The 21,797-nt window shown below is 36.7% G+C and overlaps 1 protein-coding gene across 1 annotated transcript in view; it reads left to right on the forward strand.

Annotated features, from left to right (window-relative positions):
• FAF1 (Fas associated factor 1) overlaps window positions 1–21,797 on the forward strand; it is a 487,842-nt gene that overhangs the window by 358,015 nt on the left and 108,030 nt on the right. The window contains exons 14-15 of the mRNA XM_052636540.1: window positions 9,626–9,762; window positions 14,102–14,190. Of these exons, the coding sequence (XP_052492500.1) occupies window positions 9,626–9,762; window positions 14,102–14,190 (226 nt within the window). The remainder of the gene's footprint in view (window positions 1–9,625; window positions 9,763–14,101; window positions 14,191–21,797) is intronic.

The following is a 21,797-nucleotide window of genomic DNA, read 5'->3' on the forward strand; positions in this document are numbered from 1 at the left end:
ATCCACAGACCAACTCCCAGAGTAGATATTATTGCCTTCACTTTATATGTAAGAAAACAAAGGCTCAGAGAGATAAGGGCTTCCCTGATAGCTCAGTTGGTAAAGAATCTGCCTGCAGTGCAGCAGACCCTGGTTCCATCCCTGGGTTGGGAAGATCCCCTGGAGAAGGGAAAGGCTACCCACTCCAGTATTCTGGCCTAAAGAATTCCATGGACTGTATAGTCCATGGGTAGCAAAGAGTCAGACACAACTGAGTGGCTTTCACTCACTTACTCAGAAAAATTAAGATATCCAAAGAAACAATTAGTAAGCAACAAAATCAGGTTTATTTTACTCCAAAGTCTTTGTCTCACAATATTATGTGGATTACAATAATTCCTATTAATACTTTCTCTAATATGTTAAAATTTGGATACTTTATACCTCTTCCAAGTAACATTTTCAATTAGTAGATGGTGACAGGATGAAATGATGTAAAAACTACAGTATTCTAAAAATCAGGTGGGAAGCTTAGAGTCATGAACTTGTGGGTGAATACCTGCTATTTTGACGGATCAAATGATCTATCAAGGCAGAAACATACTGAAAGAGGTCTTGGAGACGATGGTAATTCATACCAACTGTCTTAATTAAACTGATTTCAGGGGACTTCCCTGGTAGTCCAGTGACTAGGACTCCGCCAGGGAGTCCAAGTTTGATCCCTGGTCAAGGAGCTAGATCCCACGTGCTGCAACTAAGACCTGGCACAGCCAAATAAATAAATAAAAATAAACTGATTTCAACTAAAGTAGTTGGAAGAGAGAAAGGAAGATTGTATGATCATCAGTGTTACAGTGGAGATAAAAGTTATTGAAGCATGAACTAGCCCATTCTTGTAACAAATACTGATATATACTGTTTGGCAGTAGGTGCTAGGAATACAGATGTGATTAAAAGATGATTCTCCTACTAGCTGTCCAGGAGCACTGTCTTGGAACAGAAAGTTCTCTATGATGTCTAAGCTCCCATTCCTTTCTCTGATTTTTTTCCAGCCCTTAATCTGAACCACTCTATCTAGCCCCCAGTTTTATATCAGATTATGTTTCCTATTTGGCAGTATTGATTTATCAGACCTGAAATATTCTTATTATCTTAAGGACACAGACCATGTCTTATCTTGCATATTTAGTAGACCCTAATAAATACTGATCAATTGGTAAAAGGCAGAACACAGAAAAAATATTATCTGCCATTTAACATAAATTTGCTCTCTTGTATAGCCCCTGGAAAATGAATCTTCTCTTTACATTGCTAGAGAAGAAATGTCTGTGTTTGATAAGCGATTGGGTTAAATGTTCTCTATTCCCTCACCCAACTTAAAATGGGGTACTTAAATGTTTTTGAGTAATAAATGTTTATATTCTTACTCATGGTGAGAAGATAGCCAGTTATCTGATTATTGTCCCTCCAAAAAATTAGTATAAATTGGTCCCTGTATATTAGTTACAGCCCTGTCATTAAACTGTCAGTGTTTCAAAGCATTTCCACTTGAATAATTTATGGATGACAGCAAGGAGATACTTGGGTTTTTTTTTAAACTCTGACTACTAATCTATTGAGATGATTTAGCAGTTTACTATTACTGGTTAGTCTTAAACCAAAAACAAGTGAAAGATGCTTTTCAGATTAAATTTTCACAAAGTTTCATCTTGTGGTTTCTTAAATTCACCTTTTAGTTTGGCTGTATTCCTTAACATGCACGCATTCAGTATTTGCATTTGTACAGAGAGACATTATACTATTCTTTTAGCAAACAATTTGACAGTATTTATCACCAGTCATTAAATGATTCTATACTTTTTTACCCTGTAATTCCACTTCACAGACTTTTCCCTTAAAAATACTTCAAGAATTTCTCCAGTATTATTTATACTGATAAAAAAAAAAAACTAAAAAGAAAAATCTAGCTGTAGGTGAATAGTTATGAATATGGCTGTTATGTCTACTCAATGGAATGTTATTCAGCCATCTAACTTGCTGGTTCATTATTTTTGTATAGGTGGCAAAAGGACTGTATCCAACTAAACACTGATTACCACAAAAAGAAAAAGATGTACTTGTGCAAAAGACTGATAAGAACTAGACAAATGTGATTAACGTTGTGGTAAATTTGGGGATTGTGTGCAATTTTTCTTTGTTTTTATAAGAGAGTTACTGTCTTAGGTTCAAATTCTTTATTGACTGGGTAATACCTTCATATTAATTAAAACTCAAAGTCTTAGAAGGGTACATAATGAAAAGTTTCCTCCTTATCCTTGTTTCTAAGTTACCTTTTCCAGGAGTAATGTCTTAAGTTTCTTATTTATCCATCCAGAGATTATTTTATACATAAATAAGCTAATATATCCTCATTTTCCCATTTTACACAAATGGTAAACAATATTTAACACCTTTTTTTTCCCACTAACATCATATCTTAAAAGATACTTCATATCAGTTCATAAACAATCCTTTCTATTTTATGGCTACATAGTATTCCTTTGAATTCCATAATATACTATAATTTATTTAACCAGATCCTATTGGTTGTCATTTGGGTCATGTCCAATATTTTTCTACTACAAGCTTACAGTAAATAACTATGCACATATATTTCCATCTGGAAAATATATCTATAGAATAAATTCCCAATTTTAGGAGTACTGGGTTAAGAGTTACTATATTTAATTTTAATAGACACTGGCAAATTTCCCACAAGAGAGTGGGTACCAATTTCACTCCTACTAACAGCAAGCAGTAGTGCCTGTTTCCCTATAATCTGGACAGTGCAAGGTATTACCAAATTTTATTTTGTCTTTACTAATCTGACAGATAAAAAAATGGTTTTAGTACAGTTTTAATTAGGAGCTAACTCATCATGGTATCCAGTCCCATCACTTCATGGCAAATAGATGGGGAAATAGTGGCTGACTTTATTTTGGGGGGCTCCAAAATCACTGCAGATGGTGATTGCAGCCATGAAATTAAGACACTTACTCCTTGCAAGGAAAGTTATGAGCATATTAAAAAGCAGAGACATTACTTTGTCAACAGAGGTCCGTCTAGTCAAGGCTATGGTTTTTCCAGTAGTCATGTATGGATGTGAAAGTTGGACTGTAAAGAAAGCTGAGCGCAGAAGAACTGATGCTTTTGAACTGTGGTGATGGAGAAGACTCTTGAGAGTCCTTTGGACTGCAAGGAGTTCCAGCTAGTCCATCCTAAAGGAAATCAGTCCTGGGTGTTCATTGGAAGGACTGATGTTAAAGTTGAAACTCCAATATTTTGGCCACCTGATGCGAAGAGCTGACTCATTTGAAAAGACCCTGATGTTGGGAAAGATTGAAGGCAGGAGGAGAAGGGGATGACAGAGGATGAGATGGTTAGATGGCATCACTGACTTAATGGACATGAGTTTGGGTGGACTCTGGGAGTTGGTGATGGACAGGGAGGCCTGGCATGCTGCAGTTCATGGGGTCACAAAGATTTGGACACAACTGAGTGACTGCACTGAACTGAAATCATTAGGAATTATTTTTAGTATCTTTTCACATGTTTATGAGCCATTGCTGTTTCTGTTTATGGAAGCAGACAGATATTCTTTGTTGATCTTTTCCCAGTTATTAAGGGTTCTTTATACATTAGGGAAGTTAGCCCTTCTTCTGTGGTTTCAAATTCAGAATTTTTTTCCAGTTCATAATTTATTCTTTGGCCTAGCTATGGTTTTCTTCCAACCATGTGAAAACTCAAAATTATCAGTTTTCTCTTTTATGCTTCACTCTGCTTCAGCTATACTCACCTTTCAAATATGCTAGATACTTTCCAGCTTTAAGGTCTTTGTGTTTGCTATTCTCTCTGCCTGGAATTATCTTCCCAGAGATATGTGTTCCACTTCATCCTTTACCTCTTTTGAATCTTTGATCAAGTATCAACTTTTAAGTTGACTTCTCTATGTAATATTGCAACACCTCTCTGCCTTGTTTTTCCTCCATCACCTGGAGCTCACAGACTTTAGTTTGTCTCACATCATATTACACCTCACCTGTACAGATGAAGGAAGTGGGAATTATCTTCAGTGTCATCACCTCAGGAGGCTAGACACTAGGTCCAGTGAATATGCCACTGCCCAAAACCTTTAGGGGACACTTCTTTAAGAGCTGCCTTCAGAGAAAGAAGTCCCGCCACCTAAAAGCAATGTTTTTCAAAGTGTGTCCCACCAAACACTTGAATCAGAAACACCTTGGAGGGAGACAATTGGGAGCTTATTAAAAAGACAGTTTCCTGGCCTTACCACAGATCTATTAAATCAGAATCTCTCAACGATGGGACTGAGGAATTTGCCTTTTGAGTAAACTTCATAGGTGATTCCTAGGCCTTTAAAGCTTGAAAATCACTGCCTTTATAGTCAGTGTCTCCCAGCTTGTTTACCTAACTTATTTTGATCCAAAGACTTGGAACTTTTTCAAAACCTCAAAGCCACCCTTAAAGGACAAAGGCACATATGCCAGTGGTGCTGAAGATCATCTCCAGAAATGAGCTGCACAATGGATAGGCATGCAGGCTTGGAGAAATGATTTTGTCGTCAGAGACAGTAGTCTTTGGCTGTTTTTGGTATGCTTGACAATGCTAGCAACATTGTTAGGTCTCACTTTACATGTTATAGGCCCTTGGCTTTAACTTCCCTATTAAGTGCAAAAAAGGAAGAAGGGAGAATTCTGTTGGCTAGACAGTAGGTGATCTCTAAGGTCCTTTCTATGTATTTTGTGTTCTGGTTTTTCTACTGAGCTGTATACATGTTTTTTAACAAACCCTGAACGCATGAATGAATACGTATAACTAATGAGGCTTACTACTATAGCAAAAACCAAGTTTGGCTTGCTTTAAAAACAAGAGCCTCCTTAAATCAAAGTGATTTCAAAAGATGTAATATAAAAAACAGAAAAACAAAAAAAACCCACTCAGCAGCCCATACTGGAAAAGTCCTATATTACTTTTGAATATGAATTTCTTCTACTCGATAACCTTTCATTTTGCAAAAATGGTTCACACATTATCAGAAAGACATTTAATGTGTTTAATAGTTCAAGGGTAAGCAGCCAGAAATTGTGATGCTGATTCTTGGTTTCAAATTAGTTAACAGTGTGTGTGTGTGTGTGCGTGTGCGCACACGTGCATGTGCATGCACAGGCACATGCACACAAGCATGCATGAACACTGTCAGTCAAGTGTGACTCTTTGCGACTCCATGGACTGTAGCCTGCCAGCCTCCTCTATGCATAAAATTTTCCAGGCAACTGGAGCGGGTTGCCATTTCTCTCCAGATTATTTAATTACATATTCCCTTTTAAGTGTGTGAAGTTTTATAGTACTAGACAACTGCAGCATTTATGATTGTACTTCCTTATTTCCCAAATATTAATACCTGCCCTTTCGTGCTCTGAATGAGAGTAATACCAGTGATTGTATTTGTTTCGTCAACAATTTTTTGATGCTGTGTCTTAATACACAAAAAAATCTTTTAGTGTTGGCCCATAGTTATAAGTTATCATTTTGATTGTGGAAAAAATAAAAAATTTAAATATAATTGTGCATTTAATAGTGATCAAATAGCTACCAATTTTAACTGTCTACCATGTTCTAAGCACAGTTGTGAGTGCTTTCTGTATCTTATAAGAATGTTAAGTGTTGTTATTACAACACTTAACAGTTAAGTTGTGTTATTTCCACTTTATATACAAGGCTTCTTTAAACTTATGGATGTCACATTGAAATGTAATAATCAGGAAGCCTCACACAGAGTATTTAACAGTTTGGGGTTTTTTGTTTTTTTATAGCACATGTGCCTCTTTACATTACCTGAGATACAGTAGGTAGACAGTAGATGTACAATTTCATCACCCTCTCCCTAAATTGCTGTTTCATTTAGTGTATAGCTTTTGTTGAAATTTAAAGTTGATGACTTATGTAATTATGGGTTTGATTGAAAGAAACTTAACTATATCATGTTTTGAATTAAAATGAGATTACTTTTTCTCATATCTGATTTATTAGTAATCCTGGTTTCCATTAACAGGATAGAAAAGATCTTTGCTTCAGAAGCTGAAAATTTTACTAGTGATTAATATATGCTAGCCATCAGATGTTCTGTTTATTTTTCTCCTCAAACTTTAGATTAAAACCACTTCCTCTTATCTTTCCAATTTTAGACTTCTAATAGCAAGAATTGGTGAATATAGCTTCTAATTATATTTCCTTGGGCCTCCCCAGTGGCTCAGATGGTAAAGAATCTGCCTGCAATTCAGGAGACCTGGGTTCAATCCCCAGGTGGGGAGGATCCCCTGGAGAAGGAAATGGCAACCCACTCCAGTATTCTTGCCTGGACAGAGGAGCCTGGTGGGCTACAGTCTATGGGGTCACAAAGAGTCTGACACAGCTGAGCAACTAACACTTTCATTTTCTTTACCAAGGCCAGAGTTTGAGGCTTCCCACTCCCTATCCCCACCACCACCACCACTACCTACCCACCCATGCCCCAGGGAACAGTGAGTTGCATTATTAATTCTGACTTGTTATTAACCATTTTACTTCATTCATTTTCTCAACCTGTCCTTCTTCTTTCCTTCTTTCCCTCATTTTACCCCCTTAATAAGAGCATTCTTTGTCTTTTCAAACGTGTTACTTTAGCTTTTGGCTTTGGGGGGTTGGTTTTGCAGTTTGTTATTCCCATTCTTCAAGTCAGTCTATGATACATAGGTTGTTTGATTTATTAAAATATTTTACAGTCAAAAAACAAAGTCATTTCTTCTTGCCACAGAATGGTTACCATTGCTTCCCTCTTTGGTGTTTGAGATTGCAGCAATTCAATTGCATTTATCTCTTCTTGGCACCTGACTCTGATGAGCACCATTGGTAGTTAGACAAGTTTGCTGCTGCCTCTAGATGCACTGGCACACTTTTGTGTTTTCAAAGGAAGAAAATACCACAATTATGAGAGAACTGCATTTATTCTCTTAAAACCACTTGTTTTTCCCATGTCTGATTTCGCTGTAAGGTTTTGAACTAGATTTGTGCTGCCAGTAGTGTGATGTGAATGGTAACTTTGTGTTGTGAGTGATCTTAAGAAGAAGCAGGGCCTCCCACCCATGAGAAAGATTTGATATTTGCATTGTGAAGTTCTTGTAAATTGTAAAGGAAGGAACTGGCAAGTAGGAATTTTTTAATTGGGGGCTGTCCATTGGCGCTATGGGCTCTTGATGATTGCAATTTGAAATTTTCAAATCTTAGGAAGATCTTAGGAGCTAAGATCTGAATTCTTAATTAAGATCTGCTTAATTCAGATCTTAGGAAGATTAAGCAGGTTAATTAAAGTTTTAACAAAGTTTCTCTGATTACAACAAATTGTTAGTTAAGGCCACTGGAAAGCATCAACTGGCTGTGTGATACCTTCATATTTCTCACCTGCTGAGAAATGATTGGAAGGATTTGCTAATACCTGGTAGAAAACTGATCACCTTGTTTTTTTGTAGCAATTGAATGGCTTAGTGGTTAATGTGACCTTGAAGTCTGTACCTCCCTTGAATGTTTTATATAGTTTTGAAATTTATGTTGTAAATTTAAACCCAATTAAATACCTGTATTTTCATAGTTATTTTCCCATCTAGCTCATTTTCACAAAAAGAGGATTTGGGACGTACACAGTTTCCAGGCAAAATTGTCTTGAAATCGAATTCCTAAAACTACTAAGCCAGCCTGCCTGCCTGCTTCCCTTTTCTTCCTTCCTTCCTGGCTTCTTTCCTTCCTTCACTTTTTGCAGATCTCCTCTTTAGCTAGTATTTAATATCACTCATGAGGCTAATGCTGTGTTGGGCATCTACTGTGTGATATCCACTTAATCCATTGGTGTGAAAGCAACAAGGACTTATTTTCTCCCTTTTGTAGGAAACAGCATTCCAACTGTTTTTTGACATCTTTAATTTCAGAGGTTGTCAATGATCAGATGAGGGTCAGGATTGACTTTGAAATATTTTAGTAGTAAGCAGAAAGGAAAATGAGATCTAACTTTCTAGTCTCCTGATCTACACATCTTCACTGATGAATTAAAGCTGTATGGGTGTGAATTTTGGTATAGAGACTTAGGCTGCATCAACACCTTTTATCTCATAATAATTGTGGAATGTGAAGATCTGAATTTTCATGGGGGCACTGATATTTCATGGTCAACAATGGGTTTTTTTAAGGCCTTGTCATTTCAGATTGCCATGAGATCTGGTTATTGCTGCTCTAAACCTGTGTATGAACCTAACTCCCAATGAACTTAACTGCAGTGGTGCTAACTTGTTTTGACAGTCTTGCCAACAGTTCTCGTGGCCCTGTGTGTAGTCATAGCATAGGTTTTTGTGGAGGATTCAGCCTAAATTTCTGGGATAAATTTCTATACCCAAGAAATATATTGGCTTTAAAAATTAAGTGGTTTGATTCTGTTTTGAATTTGGATATCAAATGAATCTGAGCACATGACATTTTAATGCCGTTTGTCTTTTCAAATAGATTTACTTTCTAATGCATGTGACGACAGGACTTTGCTCATCAGCTAGAACATACATTTCAGAGGAGTTGTTACCTAAAATATTATCATAAGGCATGAGAAAACACATGATTTAAGTTGCCTTTCATGAACATAATTAAGAATTAATAAGCCAGTACCAGTGGCTAGTCCCCAGAATTTCCACTGTTTTGCCTTTTGTGACCTGTGTTATTAAAAGTCCATTATTTTTACAGACTTTATTAAATTGGATCTTATTAAAGCATTCTATATTTGCATTTGGTCTTTCATAATTCATTATTATTATGACATTTACTTTTTACCATCAGATCTGAAAACATATCATAAGCTACCCTTTTCTCTTGAAAGAAATGCTAATTTCAAACAGTCCTCTAATAGAAGAGAAAAGCTTTATCAGTTTTTTCATTTATTCAAGATCGTGTTAAGAATACTAATGCTAGACTTCTGTATGCTAATATCTCTGAGCTTTTTTTTGGTCAAAAGCTTAGAATTATTATTTTTATCCCATACTAAGTATGAAACTAGAAGACCTGCTACTACTGGAGAAAACACAATTCTAAAGTACAATTCTTTATTCTAAGAACCCACAAAAATGTTGCTGAATCCTGTTTAGACTAGGATACAGCTGGTCAATTTAACTTTTACCACCTAGTATTTGTCCTCTTGAAGAAATTCTTTCCTCATAAAATTCTTTTTGTTTGTTTTTTCTGATAGTTTAGGGTAATACAGCTTGTAATGTTTAAAACTAAGAATCCTATGCTGTCAGTCCTACTCAGCACTTAGCATGTACTGCCTGATTTTCTGTCTTCTGATAATCATTTCTGATATTGATGTCTGATAATCATTTCTATTCCATTTATGATGTAGTTGAAAACTTAATATAGTAAGATTTTATGTATTGATATCAAGCAGACTGTCTAATTTAATATAACTGAATTTTTTCAGTTATAATATTATAATTATAATAAGACTGAATTTTTTCTTTGGGTAGTAGTAAATTTCTTAAATTCTGAAATGAAGCTAACTTTGGATTTTGTTTCATTTTAGATTTCTGACAATGTGCAATAGACACTTTGGCAGTGTTGTTGCCCAAACCATTCGGACTCAAAAAACAGATCAATTTCCACTTTTTCTGATTATTATGGGAAAGCGATCATCTAATGAAGTGTTAAATGTGATACAAGGTAAAGTACATTCACAAGAGGAATAGAGTGTCTCCTTATTTATGTGATAACCTTAGAATATTTACCATCATAGCTGAAAGTTATTCTCTGTATTGGTGAATATCTTTGCATTTTGAAATATAGAACATCCTAAAGAAGAATATCTTTAAAAAGTATAGGTGCTATGAAATATGAAATATGCTACATGAAAATCCAATAGAAACACCTTAATAAAACACAGCCCTTGGGATATAGGTTAATCATGTTAACTATTCAAAATTGCTAAGTTTTCTAAAATAGAAATTAAGTCATAATCAGTCATCAAAGATGATGTCATGTGTGTGTGTGTGTGTGTCTGTGTATACGTGTGTATATTTCTTGCTGTAATTTTGATTGGTTGAAGGAAATCCTTATGGTTAGTTATCTGGAAAAACTTGTGACTGTGTATTGTGAATTGAATAGTTCACAGTGGCAATTGTTTATCCTTATTTGTGTGAATCTTTGTCTAGAATGCAACCTTGATGTGTGAAGCTATAGGATGCCTGTCAATTTAATCACAGTGCACATTCTTTAGCAAAAAAATGAGGGTTTTTTTAATGTTACTAATATACCCTAAAGATTAGTATAAAAAATTACCTTATTCGTGGCAAAGCTTAAATTGAAAACAGTTTATTTTTTCTATGCCACAGAGAAAACGATGTTTCAAGTGCTCCAAGGTATCTGAAATACTTAATTTCTGCCCCTATTTAAGCTAAAAGTTCAATAGTGGATAATGCAGTGAGGAAGGGGTATAACTTCTAGTGCCTTTCAAACTCAAATAAAACAAAACCTCCAGTATTTTATGTTTTCTCTATAACTAGAGCTTTCATTTTCATAAACAGTGTTAAAGAAGACCTGCTGGGGGGACAAATTATACAGATTAAATAGATAATGTTTCATTTCAGTTTTCCTGTCAGGAGCAATGTTACAATAGCTAGTGGTTCTCAAGGATGGTGCATGGACCCTACAGGTCCCCTAGACCCTTTCAGGGCATCTACAAGGTCAAAAACGTTTTCATAATAGTAGTAGACTTTTTTTTTTTTTTTTTGCATTTTTTACTGTGTTGACATGTGTACTGATGGCAAAAAATCAGTGCTGTTTAAAACTGCTGGTACCTTAGCACAAATCAGGGCCATGACCCAGAACTGTACTCATATTTTCCACTTCCATGTATGTACATTAAAAAAGTATATTTTATTAAATATTAAACCTTTTTATAGTTTATGTGACACAGTTGGGCAGACATTTCTCTAAAATGAACAAAACGACAGCCTGTTACTGCAAGCTTTAGAACAAATAACATTTGTTGCCAATGATAGGAATTTGGTTTTTTAAGCAAAAAGTTAGAATGTCCTCCACCATTTAAGACTGACAGCTTAAATACTTTCCTGGTGACATCAGTGGTGGTACTAATAAATGTGATTTTTTTTTTTAATATCATAAAATTAGCTGTGTCAGCATTCAAAAGAAATGGATTACTCAATGAACCAATATTTTCCAGATGACCAGTGTATAATGTTATAAACTCATGCATGAGTAACAGACCTATTCAAAGGTCAAAACAGACCAATGGATTTTAATATAAAACACAGTGCAGTAAGTTCATTGATACAGTTTCCAGTTCCTCACATACCTAATCTTAAAAAAAATCCCACTTGTCAGTTTGGGAGTATTAAATAAAAAATCTGTAATTACCTATTAAAATACTTCTCCATTTTCTGACTATGTATCTGTGTGGGCCACAATAGCTTCATAAATTTCAACCAAGATGACACATTATAATTAGTTTAATGTAGATATAGATATGAGAATCCAATTGTGTTCTATTAAGCTTAACATTAGAGAAATTTGCAAAAATGTTAAAATAATGACATTCTTCTCAGTAAATCTTTCCTTTTGGAACATATAGTCATTTTTCATAAAACATGATGTTTATATTAGCAAATTATGGGTTTATTATTGTTACCTTTTAAATGGATAACTATGTTTTAGATATTTCAGTTTTCATTTCCGACACAGTAGATGTTGGTAACCATATCCACATAAACAAAAATTCTTCAGGGATCTCAACAGTTTTTAAGTATATAAAGAAATTCTTTTGCAATAAACTATAACAAATAAATTGTCCCTGAAATGCATTAACTGATACTTTTCTGCATCTTGGATCATTAAGGGCTTAGGTATAAAGTACCTTCAAGTACAGTTTGGCAATGAGTCTGTAAATTAGGGTCAAAGCATAGTTGATTAGCAGTAGCTTTAAGCCTAAAAATTAATGGCCATGATGTAGTCACCTATTCAGGGGACAACAGAGGACAAGATGGTTGGGTGACATCATTGACTCAATGGATGAGTTTGAGCAAGCTCAGGGATGGTGAAGGACAGGAAAGCCTGATATGCTGCAGTCCACAGGGTCGCACAGAGTCGGGCATAACTGAACAACAACAACAATAAAATTATAATATTTCCCCAATGATGATTCTAGTACCTTTACAACGTATTCATGCCCCATGCTCTCTTAGTCACTATAGTTTACAAATAAGAAATGGAAACCCAAAGATTTGCCCAGTATCAAAATCTACATTGAGGTTACTCTTATTAAACTTTTACTGTTTATTTTATCTGTCTCACACAGTGATGCTGTGTGTCCTTGGTACCAGGCACTTTATATTATCTCTAATCCTTCTAAGAACCCTACAGAGGTAGTGTTATCTTCATTTTGCAGATAATAAAATTGATTGTTTCAGAGCTATAGTCACGCCCTCTTTTCTTATTCACTTGTTTACTAAGCCCTTGTCATGTGCTAGGCAGTTTCTAGGTACTAGATCATGTAAGAAGTAGAACTAGGGTTAGAACTCTGACTCTAAAACCAACTTTACTTCTTGGTAATGTTATACCAGACCAAGATAATTGTTCTTTAGCTGATCTATGGAGAGAGTAGTGCTCAGTGTGGCCAGATTAGATTATTTCCTTGACTAGAGACCAAAACTGCCCCCTAACTCCATGTCTTGCCTGGAAAATCCCATGGGTGGAGGAGCCTGGTAGGCTTTAGTCCATGGGGTCGCTAAGTCAGACATGACTGAGCAACTTCACTTTCACCTTTTGTTTTCATGCATTTGAGAAGGAAATGGCAACCCATTCCAGTGTTCTTGCCTGGAGAATCCCAGGGACGGGGGAGCCTGGTGGGCTGCCATCTATGGGGTTGCACAGAGTCAGACACGACTGAAGTGACTTAGCAGTAGCAACCCCATGTTGCCAGTGATCATAAGGAAAACTGGGAAAGGACCAGTGGAGGATCATGTTAGGCAGATGGTACTCTGGAAGAATACAAGCAAGGATGCTTGTTATGTGTTGTCTCATTGGTAGCCATTCCATTAATGGGACTAGAAGACACCTTTTGAGGCCTTGGAGAAAGACAGGCTCTTTTGCCTGTTGGTTTGAAAGAAGAGAAAAATTGCTATATCTTTATGGATCTTCATGACTTTCTCTCTTGTAGATGTATCCAAAGCAAATAGCAAGACTCGATGCATGCAAAAAATGGCATATATGTTTGTTGTGGACTTGGAATAAAATAGCATTCAAGAAAATCAAACATTTTAAATATCCTGTCCATAAAGATTATATAGCATAGTTATTTGAAGGGAAATATTTGCAGCTAAAAGGGAAAAATACCATTTAGGGGAAAAATCTTTTTTTTTTTTCCCCCAGAAGTTGAATTACTATTTGTTTCACCAAAGAAATTTTAGTAGGAGATAATTCTAAGTAAACAGTGTGCTAAAGTGGCAAAGAAGACAGGCTTTTGAGTCAGACTCAAATGGTTTCAAATCCTGGTCCTGTAACTTAACCAACTTGACCTTGTTTAGTCAAGTTACTTGAGCTCTGTAAGCCTCATTTTCCTTCTCTTTACTATCAAAATCATAATGAGCCTTCATAGATTAAGTGAGATTTTATATATATAAACCTAATCATTTAACCTAATCACTGGCTTACAAACAAATGGTAGTTGTTGCCAGTGTTGTTCAGTAGATATGTTTTCCTAATTTGAAAGATACTTTTTTCCTTGTGACTTGGATATTCTAAATAGTACCAAAAATCTTTATAAAGAGACTGTTCTCACAAATCTAAGTATTCTGAAATTTCAACTGCCAGTGTACTGCCTTACTTTCTTATTGAAAATAAACTTTTCAATGTAAGAACAGAAGTCTTTATTGGCATGCTAGTCTGTAATTTTTTAGACTGTAGTTATTCCTTAATGATTAATTCTAGAGCAACTTCCCATTTTCTAAACTTGATGTAAAGTTTGGCAATCTCTGTATGTTGCTAGGTAACACAACAGTGGATGAGTTAATGATGAGACTCATGGCTGCAATGGAGATCTTCACAGCCCAACAACAGGAAGATATAAAGGATGAGGTAAGGTGAAAGGTTAAGTGGACGTTTAATAGGATTTTGATGAGATAATTTGTCAAATGGTGATGTTTGCCTATGACATGATTGATAAACAAGGCATTGATGAAGATGCATTTCTACATGAACTGAGAATTTTTATGCCACTGAATTTTACATTTCAGTCCATTCTATTCATGACCCAAAGACACAACAATTTGTTTAACTTTATGAAGTTATTCTTTGCTAGATTTGCAATTCACAGGAAATGAATTCTGAAGCATGTTTACGGTAGAAACTACATAGTCCAGTACTATTATATGAGTATTTCACTCCCTTTTAAGGTCCTCTTACTCTTTTTGAGATTGATTGCCAATAAACACATTTTACATTTGTACATATTTTTGAATCCCTGTGAGAATTAGTAAAATAATCACCAGAATTCTGAATTTTGTGTCTCTCAAACATTTAGATGGCATAGATGACATGGGCATGGAACCTCAAATATAATAGAATAATAATAACAGTAATATTGACAGCATAATAGTAATCAACACATACTGAATATTTATAATGTATTAATCAGTTCAGTTGAGTTGCCCAGTCGTGTCCTACTCTTTGCGACCCCATGAATCACAGCACGCCAGGCCTTCCTGTCCATTACCAACTCCCAGAGTTTACTCAAACTCATGTCCATTGAGTCAGTGATGCCATCCAGCCATCTCATCCTCTGTCATCACCTTCTCCTCCTGCCCCCAATCCCTCCCAGCATCAGGGTCTTTTCAAATGAGTCAGCGCTTTGCATCAGGTGGCCAAAGTATTGGAGTTTCAGCTTCAACATCAGTCCTACCAATGAACACCCAGGACTGATCTCCTTCAGGATGGACTAGTTGGATCTCCTTGCAGTCCAAGGGACTCTTAAGAATCTTCTCCAACACCACAGTTCAGAAGCATCAATTCTTTGGTGCTCAGCTTTCTTTATAGTCCAACCCTCACATCCATTCATGACCACTGGAAAAACCATAGCCTTGACTAGATGGACCTTTGTTGACAAAGTAATGTTTCTGCTTTTGAATATGTATATCTGGGTTGGTCATAACTTTCCTTCCAAGGAGTAAGCGTCTTTTAATTTTATGGCTGCAATCACCATCTGCTGTGATTTTGGAGCCCCCAGATATAAAATCTGACCCTGTTTCCACTGTTTCCCCATCTATTTCCCATGAAGTGATGGGACCAGGTGCCATGATCTTCATTTTCTGAATGTTGAGCTTCAAGCCAACTTTTTCACTCTCCTCTTTCACATTCATCAAGAGGCTTTTTAGTTCCTCTTCACTTTCTGCCATAAGGGTGGTGTCATCTGCATATCTGAGGTTATTGATATTTCTCCCGGCAATCTTGATTCCAGCTTGTGCTTCTTCCAGTCCAGCATTTCTCATGATGTACTCTGCATATAAGTTAAATAAGCAGGGTGACAATATACAGCCTTGACGTACTCCTTTTCCTATTTGGAACCAGTCTGTTGTTCCATGTCCAGTTCTAACTGTTGCTTCCTGACCTGCATACAGATTTCTCAAGAGGCAGGTCAGGTGGTCTAGTATTCCCATCTCTTTCAGAATCTTCCACAGTTGATTGTGATCCACACAGTCAAAGGCTTTGGCATAGTCAATAAAGCAGAAATAGATGTTTTTCTGGAACTCTCTTGCTTTTTCCATGATCCAGCGGATGTTGGCAATTTGCTTTCTGGTTCCTCTGCCTTTTCTAAAACCAGCTTGGACATCTGGAAGTTCACGGTTCATGTATTGCTGAAGCCTGGCTTGCAGAATTTTGAGCATTACTTTACTAGCATGTGAGATGAGTGCCATTGTGCGGTAGTTTGAGCGTTCTTTGGCATTGCCTTTCTTTGGGATTGGAATGAAAACTGACCTTTTCCAGTCCTGTGGCCACTGCTGAGTTTTGCAAATGTGCTGGCATATTGAGTGCAGCACTTTCACAGCATCATCTTTCAGGATTTGAAATAGCTCAACTGGAATTCTATCACCTCCACTAGCTTTGTTCATAGTGATGCTTTCTAAGGCTTACTTGACTTCACATTCCAGGATATCTGGCTCTAGATGAGTGATCACACCATTGTGGTTATCTGGGTCATGAAGATCTTTTTTGTACACTTCTTCTGTGTATTCTTGGCACCTCGTCTTAATATCTTCTGCTTCCGAAATGAAGTACTTAGATGCAGTCTCAAAAATGACAGAATGATCTCTGTTCATTTCCAAGGCAAACCATTCAGTATCACAGTAATCCAAGCCTATGCCCCAACCAGTAACCCTGAGGAAGCTGAAGTTGAACGGTTCTATGAACACCTACAAGACCTTTTAGAATTAACATCCAAAAAGATGTCCTTTTCATTATAGGAGACTGGAATGCAAAAGTGGGAAGTCAAGAAACACCTGGGGTAACAGGCAAATTTGGCCTCTGAATACGGAATGAAGCAGGGCAAAGGCTAATAGAGTTTTGCCAAGAGAACGCACTGGTCATAGCAAACACCCTCTTCCAACAACACAAGAGAAGACTCTACACGTGGACATCACCAGATGGGCAACACCGAAATCAGATTGATTATATTCTTTGCAGCCAAAGATGGAGAAGCTGTATACAGTCAGCAAAAACAAGACCGGGAGCTGACTGTGGCTCAGATCATGAACTCCTTACTGCCAAATTCAGACTTAAATTGAAGAAAGTAGGGAAAACCACTAGACCATTCAGGTATGACCTAAATCACATCCCTTATGATTATACAGTGGAAGTGAGAAATAGATTTAAGGGACTAGATCTGATAGAGTGCCTGATGAACTATGGAATGAGGTTCGTGACATTGTACAGGAGACAGGGATCAAGACCATCCCTATGGAAAAGAAATGCAAAAAAGCAAAATGGCTATCTGGGGAGGCCTTACAAATAGCTGTGAAAAGAAGAGAAGTGAAAAGCAAAGGAGAAAAGGAAAGATATAAGCATCTGAATGCAGAGTTCCAAAGAATAGCAAGGAGAGATAAGAAAGCCTTCCTCAGTGATCAAGGCAAAGAAATAGAGGAAAAGAATGGAATGGGAAAGACTAGAGATCTCTTCAAGAAAATTAGAGATACCAAGGGAACATTTCACGCAAAGATGGGCTCAATAAAGGACAGAAATGGTATGGACCTAACAGAAGCAGAGGATATTAAGAAGAGGTGTCAATAATAGACAGAAAAACTGTACACAAAAGATCTTCATGACCAAGATAATGTATTAATACTTGGCACTATTCAGAGCACATTTCATTTATCATCTCATGTGTTTCTTAAAACTATCCCACAAGGTTGCGTATAATTCAGAGTTCTGGCTGGAACAGGTGATGCTTTCAAACTAGATTGTTGAGAAGAGTTTAATAAGATAACTCTTTATACAGATATGGGCAGAGTTTATAGGAATCATCAATGGATAGTATACTCTAGGGCTAAAAGGAGCCATTACCACCCTTAGGCCTGAAGGCCTAGGAAAGGGTAGTATGTGGAGATGATTGCTTCTTTCAGGGCCAGCCCTTTTGAGCTGGTAAGGAGGAAACTAAGGAATAGCTCCCCTTCCCTTTTTATACTTATGATCTGCTAGTACCTTCTATTGACCTAACCCAACTAGCAACTGAAAGGCAGGCAAGAGAACCTCCCTGGGCAAAAAGCTAGGTAGAGCATGAAAGTGAAAAGTGAAAGTGAAAGTCGCTCAGGCATGTCTTACTCTTTGTGACCCCATGAACTATACAGTCCAGGTAATTCTCTAGGCCAGAATACTGGAGTGGGTAGCCTTTCCCTTCTCCAGGGCATCGTCCCAACTGAGGGTCAAACCTGGATTTCCTGCATTGCAGTTGGATTTTTTTACCAGCTGAATCACAAGGGGAATCCCAAGAATATTGGAGTGGGTGAAAGTGAAAGTGAAGTCGCTCAGTCATGTCCGACTCTTCGCAACCGCATGGACTGTAGCCTACAAGGCTCCTCTCTCCATGGGATTCTCCAGGCAAGAATACTGGAGTGGGTAGCCTATCCCTTCTCCAGGGGATCTTCTGACCCAGGAGTTGACCAGGGTCTCCTGCACTGCAGGGAGATTGTTTACCAACTGAGCTATCAGGGAAGCTCAGGTAGAACATGGGTGAAAGGAAAGTGAAAGTGTTAGTTGCTCAGTCTTGTCCAGCTTTTTGCGACCCCATGAACTGTAGTCTATCACGCTCCTCTGTCCATGGAATTCTCCAGGCAAGAATACTGGAGTAAGTTGCCATTCTTTTCTCCAGAGGATCTTTCCAACCCAAGGGTTGAACCTGGGTCTCCTGAACAGTAGGCAGATTCTTTAGCATCTGAGCCATCAGGAACTGAATGGGCAAATGGAACATAATCCAACACAGACTGGTACTGTCATCTCTAGTTTTCAGATGAGAAAACTGAGAATCAAAAAGGTTAATTTACCCAAGGTCACACAGCAAGTAGGATTGATGTTAATCTCTAATTATTAGTGCTTTATCAGTCAAGAAATTTCTGGATTTGGGAAGCAATCTAAAGGTAAAATATGAAACAAATATTATCACCTATTAATTTGAGATGCTAAATTCATATATCTATCAAATTATTTTTTTTAATTTTTTCTTTGTTTTTAATTTTTAAAGAAAGATTTACATAGAACAAATAAAGGAGAGTTTGATTTTTGAGCAATAATGTAAAATTTCCAGGTATAATGAGTGTTTTCAGTACAATACCCTTTGGCTATTACAAATGGGAAACATGTACACAATTTCAGTATAACCTTTAATATTGTTTTTAACTTTATTTATTTGTCTCTGTCTTCTGTTAGACTTGAGTTTAAAAGCAAGGGTTATATCATATTCATATTGTAACTCTGTCTTGTAACAGTTTGGGCTTCCCTGGTAGCTCAGTGGTAAAAGAACCTGCCTGCCAGTACAGGAGACATGGGTTTGATCCCTGAGCCTGGAATATCTCCTGGAGAAGGAAATGGCAACCCGTTCCAGTATTCTTGCCTCGGAAATTCCCATTTCCTCTGTGGTAAACCCCATAGAGGAGCCTGGTGGGCTACAGTCCATGAGGGTCACAAAAGAGTTGGACTCAACTTAGCAACCAAACAGTAACAAACTTCTCACAGTGTTCAGTTCACTTGAGTTCAGTCACTAGTAGGCACTTAAAAAATGTTTGTTAAATGACTAAATAAATAAACTATTGCAAGAACTTATATAAAATAGTGTGACTTTAAAAATAATACTTAATTACAGTGGTATAAAACCTGATGTATCCACATTAACAAATATGAAAGTTCAGAGTGCTGTAACTAGAATTTTAATATCAGTAGGTTCCTTCTGTTGCTGTAAAAATTTTGTTTGTAATTTTTCCTAATAGTATTTTATTTACTCTGAGGGAAAGGTAATTGGATATATGGTAGAAAGATGTTTATCTGTTGCTTTATAAATTGACACTGACATTTTGAAATTATGAAGTACTGTACTTAGTTAGGAATTTGTAATAATTGGTGTGTTGCCATTCAAGATTACATTTATCCTGGAATAGAGGCATTGATTGACAATAATGCACTAAACGCATTCTTCAGCCATTTAAATCTTGAGTCTCATTAGTACTAGATTTACAGATTATGTTGTATAATAATATGAATGTACAATATTTGCATGCATAGTCCCAGTTCATTCTTTCATCTTAATTTGTGTTCCTCATAATTCATTGGTAAGGTAATTCCTTTAATACTAAGCACAAAATTTAATATGAAGGTTACAGGAAATGTCTAAGACTCCATATAATTGAAATTTTTTATTGAAATTTAACTGCAAGAGATAAGGGTTTCTCCTTGTTTTTAGAGTATCTTCATGAAAGTTATCTTTCAGGTCATAAGTAGAATTCCTAAGAAAAGCTTTTCTAAGTTTAAAATCTTCTTTTGACTATGCATAGATCGTGATTTGGTATCTGCTGAGTAAGTGATAAGAAACACTGTCTCTTGTAATTGTAAATTTGGCTTTACTTCTTTAAAAGTTTCAAATAAGACTTAAGCATACAGTTAAAATGGAATTTGTGAGCAGATTTGAAGGATGACTTCCTAGGCCTGAATTTATTTAAACTTAACTTTGGTTCACTTACATTCATCACTTCAATGATTCTATTGTATTAGTACAACCAGAAATGCCTATATTATAAAGCTGTTATTAAATAGAACCAAGCACAAACTATATATTAATGACTCATTCTTCAGTGGCTCAGAATGAACTAACCTTTTATATCATTAATTGTTCTGTTTACTGAGCATCTATGAAAGATACAGCACTGGGCTCAGTACTGGGGACAGAGAGGTACTTTGCTCTAGTGAAGTGAAGTGAAAGTGAAGTAAAGTTGCTCAGTCGTGTCCGACTCTTTGAGACCCCATGGGGTGTAGCCCCCCCAGGCTCCTCTGTCCATGGAATTTTTCAGGCAAGAGTACTGGAGTGGAGTGCCACTGCCTTCTCCAGGGGGTCTTCCTGACTCAGGGATCAAACTTGGGTCTCCTGCATTGCAGGCAGACGCTTTACCAGCTGAGCCACTGATCTCCCTTTAACCTAGTGCTTTCTCTAGTGAGAAGCTGTATCTTTCATAGATGCTCAGTAAACACTTAGAAAACAAATAATACTGTTAACAAAAATATCTACTAATAAAGTAGTGTATTATTATATTGCTATCTATTTCTTCCTTTAGGTCTGTTAATATTTGTTTTATGTATTGGGTTGGCCAACCAAATATTTAGGTGCTCCTTTTTTGGGGTACATAAGTACTTTAAAAGGGTTCTTCATCCAGTGACTTTTCTACATAGTTAGTCCCCAGTCACAGCAGATGATGTTTTGTGTCATCTTGCTTGTATATTCATTTCATGTTCTTTTCCTATGCACCAGATGTAGGGCACCAGTAACACAGCTGTAGCAAGACAGACAGGGTCCTTGGACTTACCACCCAGCATTTTCAATAAGTCTGTGAAGCTGTCAGGTAGATGTAGCCTCAGGAGCACCTACCCAGGACGAGCTAGGCATGCTGTGCAGGCAGCTTGACATGGAGCACACAGAAGGGCTCTTGCATACTGCCAATGTAAGCTAAGATGCAGGTAGAAGAGATAAGAAATAAGGTAATAATAGTAGTCATTCTTCAAGTTCGTGCTACATGCCAGGTATAGTTCTAATCTCTAAGGCAGTGTTTTTCACTGTGTTTCCCAGATTACTGCTGTACTCAGCCATCTATCAAGGATTACAAGCAGCTAATTTGAACAAGCAGCATAGTCAGTTTTGTTCATGTTTATTTCATATTTTGAAATGTAAGATAAATTGCAGTATCCTTCCAAATCCTGTTTGATTCATCGTATCTTTTATAATTTATTAGATTCCTCGTGTATTACAAGGATTACATTGGTTGTTCAGTCTTGACAGATACTCATTTGACTGCAGCAGTTGGTTTCAGCTTCTGTACTTCCATGTCATTCATGTGTTACTGTTAAATTTACTTTCATATTTTCTTGCTTAAATTAGTTATATTCTTAGTTCACCAGAAGTTTTCATGGCTTACATGTGGTTCACTGAAGCATAAAGA

Source organism: Budorcas taxicolor, chromosome 3, assembly GCF_023091745.1.
Source record: "Budorcas taxicolor isolate Tak-1 chromosome 3, Takin1.1, whole genome shotgun sequence".
Classification (NCBI taxonomy): domain Eukaryota; kingdom Metazoa; phylum Chordata; class Mammalia; order Artiodactyla; family Bovidae; genus Budorcas; species Budorcas taxicolor.